General features: G+C 36.3%; 1 protein-coding gene across 6 annotated transcripts in view; it reads right to left on the reverse strand.

Annotated features, from left to right (window-relative positions):
• Window positions 1-19,427, reverse strand: part of LOC148947745 (uncharacterized) — a 101,009-nt gene that overhangs the window by 25,256 nt on the left and 56,326 nt on the right. The window contains exons 3-6 of one of the 6 annotated variants that reach the window (XM_089095411.1): window positions 16,435-16,599; window positions 14,441-15,729; window positions 13,807-13,971; window positions 9,788-12,719 (exon numbers count right to left, since the gene is read on the reverse strand). In XM_089095411.1, coding sequence (XP_088951537.1) covers window positions 15,086-15,729; window positions 16,435-16,599 — 809 coding nt within the window. In that variant the 3' untranslated portion in view covers window positions 9,788-12,719; window positions 13,807-13,971; window positions 14,441-15,085. Of the gene's footprint in view, window positions 1-9,787; window positions 12,720-13,578; window positions 15,730-16,434; window positions 16,600-19,427 lie in introns of those variants that run through there. The other 5 variants (XM_089095413.1, XM_089095408.1, XM_089095409.1 and 2 more) reach the window with 5 other exon arrangements.

Consider the following 19,427-nt stretch of genomic DNA (forward strand, 5'->3'; position numbering starts at 1 on the left):
GAGAAGGTTTTTTTTCTTTTTTTTTGTAAATATTTTATTTTTATTTTGTTATATTTTGTGCCATTATATATTTATCATTAATTTCAGTTATTATTATTATTGTTATCCCCTTTTTTCATTTTATTTGGTGTGTTGAATTGGCATGCATGATATCCAACCGGTCGTTTTTTCAAGCAACATATTTGTTTAGTTCGACATGTTTTCACATTGAGTTTTTTTTTTGTTTATAAAAATGTATGAACCTGAAAAAAATGTTTTCTCCACTCTCTTTACATTCCTTTTGTTTTTAAATAATCTTATCACTCAGATAATTCTCGTACAGGCCCCTTCTCCTGTCTATTAAACATAAAGCTATAGCTTTTCTTTATTCTATAACAGAAAACTTAACTGTACAACTTACCGTTTTTAATGAGAGAATCCTCAAAAACTGTGATGGGATCAGCCGTTTTCGGAATTTGTGTTAAGTCCATGAAAGATCTTGGAACGGAGTTAATGCAAATTATCAGAAGTATAATACTATCATCGAAATTTGGACACAACACAGATTTTAGTCAGAAGAGTCCTAAAATACAAAAAAAGAACAGAAATTAAAATCCATAATCAAATCAAACCTAACATGGCTGGAAATTACTGCAATGAAGAGTAGAACCGTCACCTTCGACTGTTCCAAATTCTTAAGCCGCAAATTTCATTGGTGCTTTGATAATAATAACTTTCTAATTCTAATACTTTTTCTCAACAGTATCAAATAAAACCAAAAAGTTAATCAAGGTGTAAAAACAAGAGCATTTGCAAATAAGTGGGCCCAATACGCTCACATCGATAAAAAAGAAAGTTTTTTGGTCCTCTTTCCTATCTCATTTTCTTCTACATTAGATTCCCTCATGTCTTGGGGCTTCCGGAGGTAATTTTCATATTGAACAAGAAAAGCCAACTAATTCGGATTATTTATAAGCCTCCATCCCTGTCCCATCGAGAACTTTTACTTTCCTTAGCTCAAAAAAGTCCGCAAAAATTAGAAGTCAATCAGCAAAAAATGCTTTGGCCGTTTTTAGTCGCCATTTTTTAAGGGGGGGGGGGCGTAACCAAAATCTGTACTTTTTATTCATCTCAGAATTACATTGGCTGATATATTTACAGATACAAGTCGTGCATCTTTCAGAAACAAGTTTTTCACGCTTTTTTGGGGGATTTTTTTTGTGCTAGGGTCCTCTTTGTCGGATGACTGGACGCTTTCAGCTTGGTAAATTGAATAAAGCTAGTCTGTGTAGAGTATACGGGTCCAAAAACTTGATCCTGTTTGATTGTTATACTGGGTGCTTCAAGCTCTTGAGAATAATGACTGCAACTTCTAAACTGATTAGAGACGACAAGGTATTTGGCCCATTTTTGGACCAACTAGCACCCTCGTCCTGCAAACCAAAATTGGGTGTCTTCTTTGCCCAGGCAATGGTTTTGAATGTTTCAACTAAACCAGTATTCAAATCAACCTGATTCTGCTCGAACCACCTTAAACTAATAATATAGCTAGAAAACCTTCTGTCCAACTGAAAAACTATTCTGCTAGATGAAATCTTTTAAAAAACTAATTGAACCTGTTTTTTTTGTTTGAACACCTTCTTTCACTTTTCGTTACTTTTTTTTCCAATGGCTGACAATCACCCTTGTTTTAATTCCTTGATTATTGTTATAGTTTTTCTTCGAATTTTCTTAATTTTTTTGTCAAACTTTAAAAATTGAAAGAGGGCTAGTGCCCTTTTTAACAGTCAAAAGTGATTGGAGGGCAACTAACCCCCCTCTCTTGCCCACCATTTCCCCACACAAATCCAATCAAAATTTTGAGATAGCCATTTTGTTCAAAGTAGTTGAAAGGTCCGGAAATTATATCTGAGGATGAAAAACCCACCACAGCCCCCAGAGCAAAGGTCGTAAGTTAGGCCCTGGGGGCATATAAGACTTTTATTGAAAGTGTTGTCATAGAAACATCAAAAAGGGCTCATTCAATTGGGAATTGACAGGGCTAGTGCCCTTATTAATAGCCAAAAGCGATCAGAGGGCTAATGCCCCCCCACGTCCAACATTTTCCACACACTTCCGATCAACATTTTGATCTAGCCATATTGTTGAACGTAGTTGAAGGGCCAGGAAGTTATGTCTTTTAGTATGACAACTTCCCCAAAGCCCTCAGGGTTAAGGTTATATGTCATGCCTTGGGGGCATATAAGGTTTTTATAGAAACCGTTTTCGTAAAAATTTAAAAAAAAGGCTCATTCGATTGGAAATTGAGAGGAATATTTCCCTATTTAATAGTCGAAAGCAATCGGAGGGAGAATCAACCCCCCCACCCATAATTTCCGATCAATATTTTGATATAGTCATTTTGTTTAAAGTAGTTGAAAAGTCTGGAAATTGTGTCTTTGAGGATGACAACTCCTCCCCATAGCCCTCAAGACAAGGGTATTAAGTTATGACCTTGGGGCACAAAAGGTTTTATAGAAAGTTTTGTCGTAGAAGCTTCAAAAAGACCTCATTCGATTGGAAATTGAGAGGACTAGTGCCTTTTTTAATAGTCGAAAGTTATCAGAGGGCAAATGACCCCCAACGCACATCATTTCCCCAAACACTTCCAATCAAAATTTTAAGATAGCCATTTTGTTCAATGTATTTGAGAGGTCTGGAAATTATGTCTTTGAGGATAACAAATCCCCCAGCCGTCGAGGCAAGGGTTTTAAGTTATCCCGTGGGGGCATACAAGGTTTTTATAGAAAGTGTGGTCAATATAAACTTTGAAGGGGGCTCATTGGATTGGTAATCAGACGCTCTAGTGCTCTTTTTAAGAGGGCAGCTACCCCCCCCCCCCACATACACGTCCTATTGTTCCAAAATTCATCTAATATAAATGTTGAGATAGCCATTCTATTCAAAATAGTCTAAATATTATATAACAAGGATTTTGGGGTTGAAACAAACCCCACAGATTAGGGGCAAGGGCTGTAAGTTATGCCCAGGAGGTATTTAAGGTTTTTATGGAAGGGCTGGTTGTTTAACTTTAGAAGAGGCTCATTTGGTAGAAAATTGAAAGTTCTAGTTCCTTTTTGAGTGTCAAAAGTGATGGACGGCATTTAGCTCCCAACTCTCCTACAACCCCTTCTTTCACCAAACGCTTCTCATTTAAATTGTGAGATGCAATAAACGATTTTTCTCAAAATAGTCCAAAGAACATTGATTATGTTTCTAGGGATGAGTCAACCCCTCAGCACCCTGGGGATAGGGTTGTAATTTATCTTATGAGGGCATATAAGGCTTTTAGTGAATGGGCGGTCGTACGAACATCAGTATTCGATTTGAAATTGGAAATTATAGTGCTATATTTAAGAGTCAAAGTGATTTAAGATAAAAACATTCCCCCCCCCCATCCACGCTCAGCATTTACTTTAACACCTCCAATCAAAATTTGAAGATAACAATTTTATTCATCGTAGTTGAAGGTTTCGGAAATTGTGTCTTTGCTGAATACACCCCCCTCCCTACAGCTCTCAGGGAAAGCGTTGTAAGTTATTTCCTTGAGGCATAAAAGGTTTTTATAAAAAGGATGGTCGTATATGCTTTAGAGGGGACTCATTCAATTCGTAATCATAAGTTCTAGTACCCTTTTTAAGAGTCAAAGTGATCAAAGCGCAGCTACCCCCCCCCCCCTCCAACACACACATCGTGTTTTCCTGAGTTGTACGCAATAGATATTTTGAGACAGTCCTTTTATTCAAAATAGTCCAAATATCCTATAACAAGGCTTTTGAGGTTGATACAAACCACCAGAGCTTGAGGGCGAGGGTTGTAAGTTATGTTCCTGGGGTATTTAAGGTTCTTATGGAAGGGACGGTTGTATAAGCTTTAGATGTGACTCATTTAGTTGAAATTGGAAGTTCCGATTACCTTTTAAGATTCAATAGTGATGGAGGTCAAGTAGCATCCCCACCCAACTACCTCTCTTTTCACCAAATCCATCTGATTGAAATTGTGCGATGACAATTTTGTTTAAAACAGTCCAAAGAAAAAATAATAATGCTTCCAGGGTAGGCACAACCCCCCAGAGCTCTGGGGCAAGGGCTTTATGTTATGCCCTGGGGACATATAAGGTTTTTATGGAATAGGTGGTCGTATTAAATTCAAATGGGTATCATTTAATTTTAAATTGGAAGTTATAGTGCCCGTTTTAAGAGTCAAAGTGATTTGAGAGAAACATACCCCCCCCCCCAAGCCCATCATTTCCCATAAAAAATACCCAAACAAAGTTTTGGGGCATCAATTTTTTCAGCAATGTAGAAAGGCTCAGTAATTAAGCGTAGCGATAGTTGTAGTAGCAGTGGTAGCATTAGTCGCAGTATGCAAATATCCCCTTTTTTCAACATCCCCTTCAACACATGATGAAATTTTCAACTTAATACCATCAACCAGTCCTCTTGACAACCTATACGTCCTCTTGACAACCTATATGGGAATAGTGTGATTCGATCTATTTCAATACAGTTGCAATATTGCCCAAAACTTTTGCCTCAATACCCTTAGGTTTATTAGTTGTAGTAGTAGCACCAATAAATATTGCAGTAGAAGTAAGATTACATTTAATAGTAGTAGTCTTAGCTTTAGTAGAAGTAGTAGTAGTAGCAGTAACAGTAATAGTAGCAGTAGTTGTAGGAGTAGAAGGATTAGTATTATGAAGCAGATATTGTCTTTTGGTTAGTTCAACATCCCCCACAACAAGTATTGTAAGTTTCAATTTCACACAAAAACTATTCCTAAGATATAGCTGAGATGCCTTTTTGATAACCTGCATACGGATGGCAGATTGTCATCCATACAACAGAAATATTCTCTGAAAATTTCACCGTCATACCTTCATAGGTCGTGGATTTTGAGCTAGCCAGAAGACACTGTGTGTATTCATTTAATACTGCTTCTACGGTTACTGTAACTAACAACACTAATGGCATTAAGTTGAAACTTTTAGGGAACGTTTAGGAGGAGTTTCAATTAAAAGAAAAAACTATATGCATGCAGGTATTAAAAGGGCATATAAGTACCATAGGGCTATATAAGGACATAGGCAGCAATGCTCTATCAAAGCTAGTAATATCATTGATATTTAAAAGGAGCTAATTAGATTGAAAATTAAAAGTTCTAGGGCCCTCTTAAGAGTCAAAAGTGATTGGAGGGCAATCAGCCTCCTCTTTAGCTCATAATTTTCGCAGACACTTCCAATCAAAATTTTACAACAGCCATTTTGTACAGCATAGCTGAATGGTCTAGTAACTATATGTCTACGGTTATTGGGTAGGTCAACCCCCCACAGTAATGTAATTTGCCCATTATGCTTAAAAACTAAATGTTGCTTTAAAATTAAATCAAAAGCAATATACCAAGAACGACATAGGGCAGGCTCTCCTAAACTATGGATCGCGACCCCAAATAGGGTGGCGTAGCAAAATGATGGGGTGACAATAGATTTTAAAGTCAAATATTTATAGCATACTACCGGAAAATACATATATTGTAAAATTGATGAATTTTTAAAGACTGAAGGTCTAGAATGGAAAAATTACTGTGGAATATGCACAGTTGGTGCAAGAGCGATGACGGGCAAAAAAATTGGTTTTAAATTCTTTTTTCAAGGTACTCATTATGACCATATAACTTTTACTCATTGCCTTATTCACCGAGAGGCCCTTGTAGCAAAAAAGAATTAGCACCATAATTCAACGATGTGCTTCGGAATGCTGTTAAGATTAAAAATTTTATTAAGAGTCATTTTTTTTTTTTATTCCAATATTCACGGCACCAGGTACTTCAAAGTATCTGATATGCCGCTATTCATTTACCTCTTTCAATGGCCTCGAGGTTTTAAATGTCTTTTGAACCTTTTTTTGAAGGTGTCAACAGAGGGATTTGCAGGGATAATATCCCCAGGAAGATCGTTCCAGAAAGAAGTGCAACGCCGGATGAAGCTGTTCCTCAAGGATTCGGTTTTTGGTGTTTCCTCCTTTAGAGAATTGAACCAAGCTGTGTGCCTTCGTGTCTGCCTTGTCGGCTGAACAAAGAGGGGAACAATCCGAGAGAGTTCGTTTGAGAGAGGCGAATTCATTTACTTGAAGAAAACAGCCATCGACGCTACATCAAACCTTTCATTTAGAGGCTGGAGCAATTCTTGTGTTGAGGCGCAGCCCGCCCTATTTGCCCTATTCTGGATCTTCTGAATTGGTGCCAACAGCGTTTTCGGAGCACCAGCAAACAGCGGGTATCCATATTCAGCTATGGGTCTGATGCAAGACTTGTAGAGTGGGATGATCGAGCTTCATGGAAGGTTTTTGCAGCGAAGAGTAATTCCCAGCTTTCTTGCGCAGGAGGTTCTCACCCGATCAAGGTGGTTGTTCCAGGAGAGATCGATGGAGAAATGAATCCCCAGTAGACGAAGCTCGCCGACTCTCTTTATAGCTTCATTTTTGAAGATGAAACTGGGGTGTTCACGTGGCACCTTTGATCGGGTAATTAGAAGGTCCTTTGTTTTCGATGCAATGAAGTTGATCATCCATGCATCAGACCACTTTTCAATTTTCAAAAGATCCATCTATAGGGAAAGGCAGGCTTCTGTTGGGTCTTCGTGTTTAGGGACGGCTGAGTGTGTCGTGGTATCGTCGGCAAAGTGATGCAGAGGGTTTGCGAGGTTGTCTCCCATGTCGTTTAAGTATATGAAGAAGAGCGTAGGTCCCAAGACACAGCCCTGGGGTACCCCTGCTTTCACTGGATATCCGCGGGAAATAAACCCCTCAAAAACAACTCACAGTAAACGATCGGAAAGAAAGCTCTCAATCACTTTTAACAGACATCCACGAACACCATAAACATAGAGTTTCTTTAGCAGGCCACGGTGCCACACTCTGTCAAAAACTTTCGCAATGTCGAAGGATAGTAGCCTGATGTCGTATCCCATTGCCAGTAGTTCTATCCACTCCTGATTCTGGGCCACTAGGCAGTCTAATGTTGAGCGTTTCCGGCGGAATCCATATTTGCGATCGCCTAGGTCATTTGATTCCAGGTACTGATGAAGTGTTTTATTGGAGACGCTCTCGTTGACTTTGCCAACACAGGAGAGAAGGCTATTACGCCTGTAGGAGCCCGAGCTCGTTGGTTCGCCTTCTGGCTTTAGAGTAGGTATAACATGGGCGACTTCCATGTTCTTGGGAAGGTACCGGAGCAAAAGCACAGCCGGAAAAGCAATGACAAGGGTCCAGCTAGTTCGGCACTGCAGGACTTGAGGACAACATTTGGTATGTTGTCAGGACCCGTGGCTTTCGTCACATCCAGATGTTGCAGAATGCGAAGGATCCTGGGAGCAGAAAAATTCACGCGTTCCAGGAGTGTCGGTTCGGTCGGAGAATTTTGGCACTTCTCTACCGTCATCATCTAGATTCGAGAATTCGGCAGAAGCCTTAGCAAGAGTTTCAGCCTTTGTCAGTGGATCTTGTACCACTGTTCCGTTACTCTGGAGAGAATAAATTGCGGTCTCCTTGGACGACGGTAAAGACTCCTTAATAATTTTGCACAAGCTCTTTGCCGAAACAAGTTGAAACTTGGTGGTAAATTTCTCCTTGTACTGAGCCCGGGATTGCCGAATCACTGAAACTGCGTCTCTGCGTATATTTATAGATACAATTCTGTCCTCTTTGCTCTTCGAAAGTAGCCATCGGTTGTGTGCCTTTTGCTTTGCTCGATTTGTCTTCTTACACTGGTCGTTGAACTAAGGTTTGTCCTTACTGGACACCTGGATCCGCTTTGAAGGGATATGCTTTTCGACAGAGTCAACTATGGCCTGCTGGTACTTATCTGCAGCTTTTTCTGGGCCTTCCAGGAGGAAGGCTCTCCACTGCTGAGAAAAAAAAAGTGTTTCTCAAACCGTCCCAATCACCTCTTTTGTGTAGCCAGATTGTTCGATCATGTTTGGGTAGAGGTTGAATGCGTCGTTTTCCACGTGAAACGACGGTGGCATAGGTACCCAGGAGAACATGGGTATCTACCTTAGAGGTGCCCGGGTGATCTGCTAGAACGAGGTCTAGACAAAATAGTCCGTTTATGCTGTTGTGAGTGTTGAAATCGACAAGTTTTTTCAGAGCGTAAGAGAGAGATAGATCATACAAGTCAGACCCTTCCTTATCTGTATTTTTGCTGCGAAGCCACACGCTATGATGGACGTTGAAGTCTCCCTGAAGGATAATGGCAGACTTAGCATACTTGCCCCGAATATATTCAAGGGATATTTCAAGGTAGCTGGTAATCTAGTAAGTTGGAGGGTTATACACGGTACCGACAATCACGGATTTATTTGGGAGGGTCGCCCTGACCCACAGAGCTTCTTCGCCTGCTGAATCTGGTATGTTCAGGCATGAATAAGGTATATGGCTCTGTATATAAACAGCGACACCTCCTCCTCCGTATTTAGCACCGTCAGTACGCTCTCGATCCCGCATGAGGAACGTGTATCCCTGTGTGGCAACCTCACTGCTCTGAATTTCTTGGTTTAGATTGGTCTCAGTGATGCACATGATAGATGGCTCGACCGAGTTCACTAAATGTAGGAACTGGTCAAACTTAGATCTGAGACCTCGTACATTGCAGTGGGCTACCGTAAACAGGTCCGTTTGGATGGTCGGTGGACGTGCTATAGGTCGTCGTAAAAATGGCTGTTTGGTCCGAGGCTTTTTGCTCTTAATGCTCTTAACAGTCATTTATTTTCAAATCTTTGTAAGGATATTGATTCCGTCAATACAACTTTATTATTACATGCAGAAGTAAGATGGTTGTCAAGAGGTGAAAGTTTAAGAAGATTATTAATATTACTATTAAAAGACGGAATTGAAATATTCTTAACCAAACAAAAATGTGAACTTGCTGCTTTTCTTCAAAATGACTTATGGCTACCTAGGCTGTGTTATTTGTCAGATATCTTTGCGAAATTAAACTATCTCAACTTGTGTCTTCAAGAAAAAAATTGCGATATATTTACTTCTAATGATAAAATTGAGTTTTAATAAAAAAAATTAAAATTTGGAAAGATAGGATAGAAAAAAAGCTTCGAAATATTTTTCAGTGTCGACAATTTTATAATCGAGAGAAATTATTGTAAAACTAATATTGCAAAAAATACTGTAGATTGCTTAAAAGTGCTAGAAACCTAGTTCTGTACATATTTCATATTAAATATTGATTTCAAAAAGGTAGCTTGGATTCAAAATCCGTTTTGAATTGATTTAACTCAGGTTGATAATATGCCACTTAAAACTCACGAGGAATATACTAAGCTTTCGAGTGATTCAAACTTAAAACTAAAACTTAAAACTATAAATGGGACATGAAAGAAAAAAAGTTTAAGAAGCCCTGACTTAGGGTATTAAGTTCAAATTTTCGGGGCTACTTCTATTGCTACTTCTGCTCTTAAAATTTTACTAGATCAAAAGAGTGTAATTATATCCAGGCTGTGAAAGAGCATAGACATAATTTTTTGGGAATGGTATTAACTTTTATTTATCAGGTCAACTAAAGGATGCAGAGCCTTTGACTAAATTAAACATAATTATTTCTGTCAGGATTCTCAAGACGTACTGTTGCTAAATATTGACTAAAGATGTCTTTTAGTATTCATAAAGCAGGTAACACTATAAATTTTTAAACAGAAACAGGAGTGAATAAAAATGTCATTTTCCTTGTGCCTAAAAAAGGAATATGTCACTATAAAACGAAAAGAAATTATTTAAAAAAACTTCCACAAAATAAGTTTAAAAAAAAAGTAAATAACTCCATTAAAACAAAAATGAACAAAAAAAAAATCAAATAATCTAATAAGCATACAACTACCACAAATCAGTATCAATAAATAAATGAAACCTCTGACGAACAGAAATTAAATAAATAGCGGAGTCAAAATCAAAACAAGCAGAAATTAACATGAATAGGGTTCAAAACCCCTATGCTTTCTAAAAACCAAAATATAATTTGTCATTTACTGAAAAAATTCTTTTAAGTGTTTTCACTTTTGTAATTTTAAGAAATAAAAAATTAATCAATATTTTAAGGAATAAATATCAGCATATGTATACTAAGCTGACAATGCATATTCATTTGAACTTTTCAAATGAAACAGAATTTTTCAGCATGAAACTGCTTACAAATAGAATTTCCCAGACATTCGAAAACAAAGCTTTCGGGTTTTTTTCGAACATTATATATGGACAAACCCATGTTTCCATTTTTTTTGTGCGGTTGGGTCTCTTGGTCCTAAGATACATAATTTTGCATAAATGAATAAACAAAGTGGTGTACCTGTGGCTAAAATTTATCTTAAAGTGTTCTTTTTTTCTTTTTTTAATCGAAACTGGAGTAATTCAGTGAGGATCGTTTATAAAGAAGAAAAAGAAACACATGAGACACAAATTTGTTTTTGTCAATTGATCCATGGTTCCCGTTTCTTTAGCCTTTTGATTCGTTTCATCTTTTATTGTGGAACTAAATGAAACAAATGACAACTAATTAGATCTTGCTTTCTTGCACAAGTTTTTGATGGCTTAAAAATCCTAATTATTATGCATTTCAGTTTTAGACAAAGTAAACTTCTGTTTTTTTTCAGATTATCAATTTAAGAGGAAATTTTTTCGGAAGACAAGGTTTTGCCTTTTTCGGCTCGTGTGTTTCCACATTGGTCATTGGATGGATAAACAAGCTTAGCTTGCAAAAAAATTGAATAACCAGAAAACTATGTAAATATCGACAGTGCTAATTTAAATATGAGAATTGGCCAACGTCAACAGCTTTAATTCTTCATCAAATTTTCTTCTTTAAATAAAAATCACTATTGTTCCAAAGGTCTGGTTGTAGTCTATAAACTGAGAGGCTTTTTCTAGAATAGGTTGTTAGATGCTAATTCGGAGCCGACTTAAATGAAAATACTCTTTTGCACAAATCACATTTAAATGGTGTCTCACCTGTATGGACTCTTTGTGCGTTTTGAAATTGTCCAGTCAAGCACTTATTGGATAAATCATTTTTTAAACAGTTTCTCAGCTGTTTGAAATCTTTGGAGCTCATAAGAAAATCTTGATGCAGAAAAGAAATTCTCACATTCATCACAATTGTTACAATGAAGAAAAATATATATCACTACTTTCCACAGGATGATGATGAAATTGCGAAAGAAACTAAACAAAAAAATTGAAAAAAAATTGATTATTACTAGTTGGTTGTGAGAATAATAGCCACAAACTAATGAGAATACAGCTTGTCTTAAAACAATTTTCTGAAATTCCTGTATGCACTTTCTGATACCTGTGAAAATTGCTAAAATCAGAAAAGGTTTTCTATACAAATCACATATGATAGGTTATTCACCTGTATTCAGTCTTTGATGTGTATTCCAACTGCAAGCTTGCGAAAAACAATCATCACATAAATAAGATTTAATTGGCTATTCATCCGTATGCCCTCTTTGTTGGGTGTTCAAACTTCCTGCTGGAGAAAAGCAGCATAAAAATCACACTTGAACGGTTTCTCGACCGTATGTATTCAATGATGATTTTTCAAATTTCCTGCTTGAGAAAAGGTCTGATCACAAACATCACACTTAAAACGGTTTCTCACGTATGTGCAATCTTAGGTGCCTGTTCACACTACCCAGTTCGGAGAAGAATTTTTTACATACATCCCATTTAAACGGCTTCTCACCCGTATGTGTTCTTTGATGGGTGTTCAAATGTGGTGCCCGAGAAAAGGTCTTGTTACATACATCACACTTGAAACGGTTTCTCACCCGTATGCACTCTTTTATGCTTGTTAAAATTTTCTGCCAGAGAAAAGGTCTTGCCACATACATCGCATTTAAACGGTTTCTCAACTGTATGTTTTCTTTGATGTTTGTTCAAATTTTCAGCTCAAGAAAACGCTTTTTCACATGCATCACATTTAAACGGTTTATAGCCCGTATGCATTCTTTGATGGGTGTTTAAAGTTTGTGCCCAAGAGAAGGTCTTGTCACATATATCACACTTAAAGGGTTTCTCACCCGTATGCGTTCTTTGATGATTTTTCCAATTTCCTGCTTGAGAAAAGGTTCGGTCATATACATCACACTTAAACGGCTTCTCACACGTATGCACTTTTTGGTGCTTGTTAAAATCCTGCATTAGAGGAAATATCTTATCACACACATTAAACTTCTCACCCGTATGAGTTTTTTTATGTGTGTTCAAATTTGTCAAATAAGAAAAGGTCTTGTCACATACATCCCACTTAAACGGTTTCTCACCCCTATGAAATCTTTTATATTTGTTCAAATTTTCTGCCAGAGAAAAGGTCTTGTCACATTCGTCACATTTAAACAGTTTCTCACCTGTTTGCACTCTTTGAAGCCCGTTGAAATCGTGCAGTCGAGAAATGATCTTGCCACAAACCTCACATTTATATGCTTTTTTTCCCTTTATGAGTTCTTTGATATCTTCCCAATTTTCTATACTTTTTACTTTCCAGGCAACTTATTAAACCTGTTTTCTGATTTTCTAAGCCTTTTCCTTCCAATTCAGATGCACAACCATTTGAAAAACCGCTCGAAGAGGGATTCTTTGAAACAAGTAGTGGCGTATTTTCCTGTAAGTGTAGTCCAGATACATGTGGTGAAAAGTGACCTAAAATTAAAAGTCTTTAGAATTTCCAAAAGAAACGAATAAAACAATAAATCAGAACTAAATAAATCTAAAACAAAAAATATATCTTTAAATATATTTAGTTCACAGAGTTAAAAAAAAACATTATATCTTACGATTACTTTTAACAACTAATTTTATTTTCGATCCCTCTCTTCTCCCTTAAGTTGATACTATAACTAGCTTTTAAGATTAGTTTTTCTAATTTAACAAAATAATGAAAATGAAACCTTAAACGATCAAAAAGCATACCGAGAAGTTAACCAAATCATAAGTGAAGGATAGGAAATATTACAACAAATATTAGGAATTACTGTAACAAGAAAGGAAGAGCAAATTAAATACACATCATTTGTTGAAGGTAATACTTGTTAGAGTAGCCACAAAGCCTTGCATTGATAAAAACGATGAAAGTCACATTTTACTCAGGTCTTACAAATGCAAGTTCAAATAGGGATAAGTCGTTTTAATAAAAAGTGAAAAAAAAAAGACAAAAAAAATTCCAGATATTTCGGTCAAACATTCAGTGACACCGTCGTCAGCAAATATCAGGTATTTTTTTTCATTGTTTTTCACTGTCTTTTAAAAGGATTTATCTCTTTTTGATCTATTATTTGTACGAATTGAGGAAGACGTTACTTTCGCCGTTTTTTTTAATCCAGACTTACTACTTTTTCTAGCTAGATAGGCATTTCAATCTAGGTTCTAGGCAGTTCTGATCATGGGAGCTCATCATGACAGCTGAAATCAAGATAATAGACAGATTTATCTCTTAGTTTAAAAAGAAATGTATACACTATAAATATGAATTGTATTATCTATAATGTCATATACTTTTAAGGCTTAATATCAAGCTTATTGAAAAATAATAAAACCTATCAAACCACTTCCAAGTGAAAATTTAAAAATATTCTTAGAAAACTACAAAAACGGTTTGGCAAACACCTGCACATTGGAATAAAATAAAAAAAAACTCCAACTTAATATTAAGACCCATTGTCCTATTTTTGTCGACTAAAATATTATCCAATACCAATCAATCAACAAAAACACACTATTTCAGATGTACCTTCATTGTTAGAACATTTGAATTCCTGGGTGTCGTATTCAAATTTACATAATCCTGAAATGCTAGCTAAATTAAGCAAAGGAACCTCTCCCCGCTTCGGTGACAAATGATGGTTTGGAAAATGAAACGGCTTCTCGCTGTCACCTGGTAAAGCATCTTCAACTTCTAAAAGGAAATTTAAATTAAACAGACATAGGAAAATTTTACAATAAATATTACTAAACAAATCTGATAGCTTTTCCATTTTAGTTATGTGTAAAAATTTTCATATACAGACATTACATGTATACATTAAATCAGATATATATGCAAGTGTTTTTCAAAAATCGTTTTTAAAATCTACTTCTTATAGAGCAAAAGAAAACCAGAAACATTTGACGAAATTTATTAACATAGAACGAATAAAAACCTGAAATTCTTAATAAAAAAATTCATAGCATAGAACGAGTTGCCGGTTAAGTGTAAGTTCAGGCTAACGTATTGAATGCAAAAACATAAAACTTAATATTTTACAGCATAACAGTCTTCATATTTTACAGCTTAACAGCTTAACAGAGAAAAGATAGCATAAAACGAATTGCTGGTTGTGTAAGTTAAGGATAATGTATTGAATACAAAAACATAAACTACCTACCTATGGGTACCAGATTGTTCTGGTACCCAGAGCAATCCACAGGCAATTTCTCTGGAATACATCTAGCAAATCTTAATCTGCTTTTCGGAGCACCCATGCTTCAGAGCCATATCTGAACACAGTCATCACTGTAGCTTTCAAAGTCCTAATCTTATTTGCAGGCTTATCTTCCTATTCTTCCAAACTCTTTTTAACTGTGAAAAAAAAAATACCCTTAGCCTTTGCAATTCTATTTTTAAGATCTTCGCTGCTTCCACCGTGCTTAAAAATAATAATACCACGGTAAGTGAATTTATAAACCTACCCTAATGTGCAAATATATTGCCGAAATTATAAATTTACAAAATTTTTCTACCGGGTGATTATTTGTCCCACCAAACTTGAAAATTGTACTGCGAAATTTGTGAAAATGTACTGCCTGTGAAAATCGATAAAATCAGAAGCTTTTCTGCACATATAAAAGGTTTCTCACCCGATTGCAATCTTTGATAACTATTCAAACCACTTACAAAGAACACTTCTCAAATACATCACATACATACATACACACATGTAATTGGCTACTCAGCCGTATGCCATCTTTGGTGTTTCTTTGATGGCAATCTTTTGTGTTTGTTCAAATATCCTGCTAGAGGAAAGGTTTGGTCACATATGCATTCTTTGATGGGTGTTCAAATTTGATGACTGAGCAAAGGTCTTGTCACAAACATCACATGTAAACGGTTTTTCACCCGTATGTATTCTTTGGTGTTTGTTCAAATCTGATGACTGAGCAAAGGTCTTGTCACAAACATCACACGTATACGGTCTCTCACCCGTATGAATTCTTTGATGCTTGTTCAAATCTGATGACTGAACAAAGGTCTTGTCACAAACATCACACTTAAACGGTTTCTCACCCGTATGCACTCTTTGGTGCTTGTTAAAATCCTGAAATTGAGAAAACGTCTTGTCACATACATCACACTTAAACGGTTTTTCACCTGTATGCACTCTTTGGTGCTGGTTCAAATAATGCATTCGAGCAAATATCTTGTCACAAACCTCACATCTATACACCTTTTTCTCTTTATGAGTTCTTTGATATCCATCCGATTTTCTATAATTTTTACTTTGCAGGCAACTTATCAAACCTATTGTCTGATTTTCTAGGCCTTTTCCTTCTGATTCAGACGCACAACCATTTGAGAAACCGCTCAAAGAGGGATTCATTGAAACAAGTAGTGACGTATATCCCTGTAAGTGTAGTCCTGATACGTGTGGTGAAAAGTAACCTAAAATTAAAAAGTCTACAGAATAAAAAGAAAAAAAAAACGAATAAAACAATAAATCAGAACTCAAAAACCGAAAACAAAAAATATTTCTTACAATATGTTTTAAAATTTAACAGAGTTTTAAAAAATTCCAGATATTTCAGTCACAAATTCAGTGACACCGTCGTCAGCAAATATCCAGTATTTTTTTTCATTGTTTTTCACAATCTATATAAAAAGATTTATCCCTATTTGAACTATTATTTGTACGAACTGAGGAAAACGTTACTTTCGCCGCTTCTTTTTAATCCAATCGGACTTATTATTTTCTTCTAACTAGAGAGGCAATTCAGATCTAGCTTCTAGGCAGTTTAGATCAAAAACGTCAATTTCCTACTTGCTTCAAATTCAACTTGAAATCAAAATAATAGACAGATTTATGTCATATGTCATAAAGAAGTATATACACTATAAATATGAATTGTATAATCTATATTATCATGTACTTTCGAGGCTTATTATCAAGCTTATTGAAAATAATAAAACCTACTAAATCACTTTCACCTGAAAATTTAAAAACATTCTTGAAAAACTACAAAAACGGTTTGGCAAACGCCTGCACCTTGGAATAAAATATAACAAAAGTTCCAACTTAATATTAAGACCCATTGTCCTATTTTTGTCGAATAAAATATTATCCAATACCAATCAATCAACAAAAACCCAATATTTCAGATTTACCTTCATTGTTAGAACATTTGGATTCCTGGGTGTCGTATTCAAATTGACATGTTCCTAAAATGCTAGCTAAATTAAGCAAAGAAACATCTTCATGTTTTGGCGACAAATGATGGTTTGGAAAATGAAAGGACTTCTCGCTGTCACCTGGTAAAGCATCTTCAACTTCTAAAAAAAAATTAAATTAAACAGACATAGGAAAATTTTACAGTAAACATTATTAAACAAATCTGATAGCTTTTTCTTTTTAGTTACGTGTAAAAATGTAAATATACAGACATTATATGTATACATTAAATCAGATGTATATGCAGTTTCTTTTCACAAATCGGTTTTAAAATCTGCTTTTTATAAAGCGAAATAGCTATTTTGTTCAACGAAGTTGAAAGGTCTGGAAATTATGTCTTTGAGAATGAAAACCCCCATCCCCCCACCCCACCCCCATAACCTCAAGACGAGGGGTTGTAAGTAACGCCCGTGGGGCATATATGGTTTTTGAAGAAACAATATCGTGTACAGTCCAAAAGGGCTCATTGAATTGGAAATTGAGAGGACTGGTGACCTTTTAGTAGTCGAAAGTGATCAGAGGGAAAATGACCCCCCTTCCCCACGCCCATCATTTCCCGAAACTCTTCCAATCCAAATTTGTAGATGGCCATTTTGTTCAGCGTATTTCAAAAGTTTATAAATTATCTCTTTGAGGATAACGAATCCCCCAGCTGTCAGAGTAAGGGTTGTTAGTTATACCCTGAGGACAAATAAGGTTTATATAGAAAGCTTGGTCATATAAACTTTGGAAAGGGTTCATTGGACACGGAAAGGGTTCAAAGTGATCGGAGGGAAGCTACACACACACGTCGTATTGTCCCGAAATGCATCTAATAGAATTTTTGAGATAGTCATTCAAAATAGTCTAAATATCATATAACAAGACTATTGGCGTTGAAACAAACCCCAAAGCCGGGGGGCAAGGCTTGTAAGTTATGCCCACGGGGTCTTTAAGGTTTTTATCGGAGGGATGGTAGTATAAAATTTAGAGGAGGTTCATTTGGTTAAAAACTTGTAGTTTTTTTCCCTTTTAATAGTCAAAAGTGATCGTGGGCAGCTCGCCCCCCCCCCAACTAACCCTCTTCACCAAACGAATCTGGTTAAAATTTTGGATAGCAATTTTGTTCAAAAGGGTCCAAAAAACTAAAACAATAAATCTAGGCCGTGGGTTATATAAAGTTTTTATGGAATTAGTGGTCGCATAAACTTCAGATGGGGTTCATTTGATTCAAAATTGAAAGTTATGTACCCTTTTTTAGAGTAAAAAGGGATTTGAGAGCAGCCAGCCATCCCCCCCCCCACGCTCATCATTCCCCAAAAGACATTCTATCAAAATTTGGAGATAGCAATTTTTGTTTATTCTAGTTGTAGAGTCTGAAAATTGTCTTTGAGGAAGACACCCCTAAAACTCTCAGGGAAAGGGTTGTAAGTGATGTCCCGGGGGTATATAATGTCTTTATAAAAATGGTGGTTGTATATACGTCGGAGAGGACTTATTGGATTGGCAATCTGAATTTCTAATGCCATTTTTAAGAGCCAAAGTTATCAGAAGGCAGTTACCATCCCCCTCCTCTCAACACGCCATCTTTTGCCGAAATACATCAAATAAGTCATTTTATGCAAAATATTCCACAGATCGTATAACAAGGCTTTTGGGGCTGAAACAAACCACCAGAGCCTAGGGAAGAGGGTTGTAACTTATGCCACAGGGCATTTAAGGTTTTTATGGAAGGGATAGTTGTTTAACTTTAGAAGAGGCTCAGTTGGTTGAAAATTGGAAGTTCTAGTTTCTTTTAATGCGTCAAAAGGGATGGAAGGCATTTAGACCCCCCCCCTCATCCCAAACAACCCCCTTTTCACCAAACGCATTTGATTGAAATTATGAGATAGCGATTTTGTTCAAAATAGTAAAAAAAAATATAATTATGTCTTTAGGAGTGACACAACCCCTCAGCGCCTGGGGATAAGGTTGTAAGTTATACCATGAGGGCATGTAAGATTTTTATGTAATGGGCGGTCGTATAAACTTCAGATGGGGTTTATTTGATTTGAAACTTGAAGTCAAAATGTCCTTTTAAAGAGTCAAAGTGTTTTGAGAGCGACAAGCCCCCCTCCACGCTCATCATTTCCCTTAACACCTCCAATCCAAATTTAGAGATAAAAATTTTATTCATCGTGTTTGAAGGTTTCGGAATTTATATCTGTGAGGAAGACAGCCCCTCCCCCTACAGCTCTATGGTAAGGTGTTGTAAATTATGCCCAGTGGGCATATAAGGTCCTTATAGAAAGGGTGGTCATACATGTTTTGGAGGAGACTCATTGGATTGGTGATCAGAAGTTCTAGTGCCTTTTTTAAGAGTCAAAGTGGTCAGAATGAAGTTATCCCCCCCCCAAAAAAAATAATAAACACACACAAACACGTCGTTTTTTCCCGAGATGTATTCAATTGACATTTTGAGACAGTCATTTTATTCAAAATAGTCCAAATCCCATATAACAAGGCTTTTAAAGTTGATACAAATCACCAGAGCCTGAGGGCGAGGGTTATAAGTTATGCCCCTGGAACATTTAAGGTTCTTATGGAAGGGGTGGTTATATACACTTTAGAGGTAGCTCATTTTTTTTAATATCCCCTTCAACACAAGATTTTTAACTCAATACAATTTTGAACTTATTCTTGAATACCTGGATGGACATAGTGTGTTTCCATTATTTCAATAAACCCAAAATTTGTGCCTTAATAGCCTTAGGTTTATTAATAGTACAAGTAGAACCAGTAGTTATAGTAGTGGCAGTAGGAATACAGTTAATAGTTGTAGTTTTAGCTTTAGTAGAAGCAGTAATATTATGATGCAAATTTTTTCTTTTTGATAGTTCAACACCCTCCTCAACAAGTGTTGTAAGATTTAATTTCCAACACAAAACTGTTCCTAAGATATTGCTGATAT

This window comes from Artemia sp. Qi Xiang Cuo, chromosome 10 (genome assembly GCF_049724085.1).
Source record: "Artemia sp. Qi Xiang Cuo chromosome 10, ASM4972408v1, whole genome shotgun sequence".
Lineage (NCBI taxonomy): Eukaryota > Metazoa > Arthropoda > Branchiopoda > Anostraca > Artemiidae > Artemia > Artemia sp. Qi Xiang Cuo.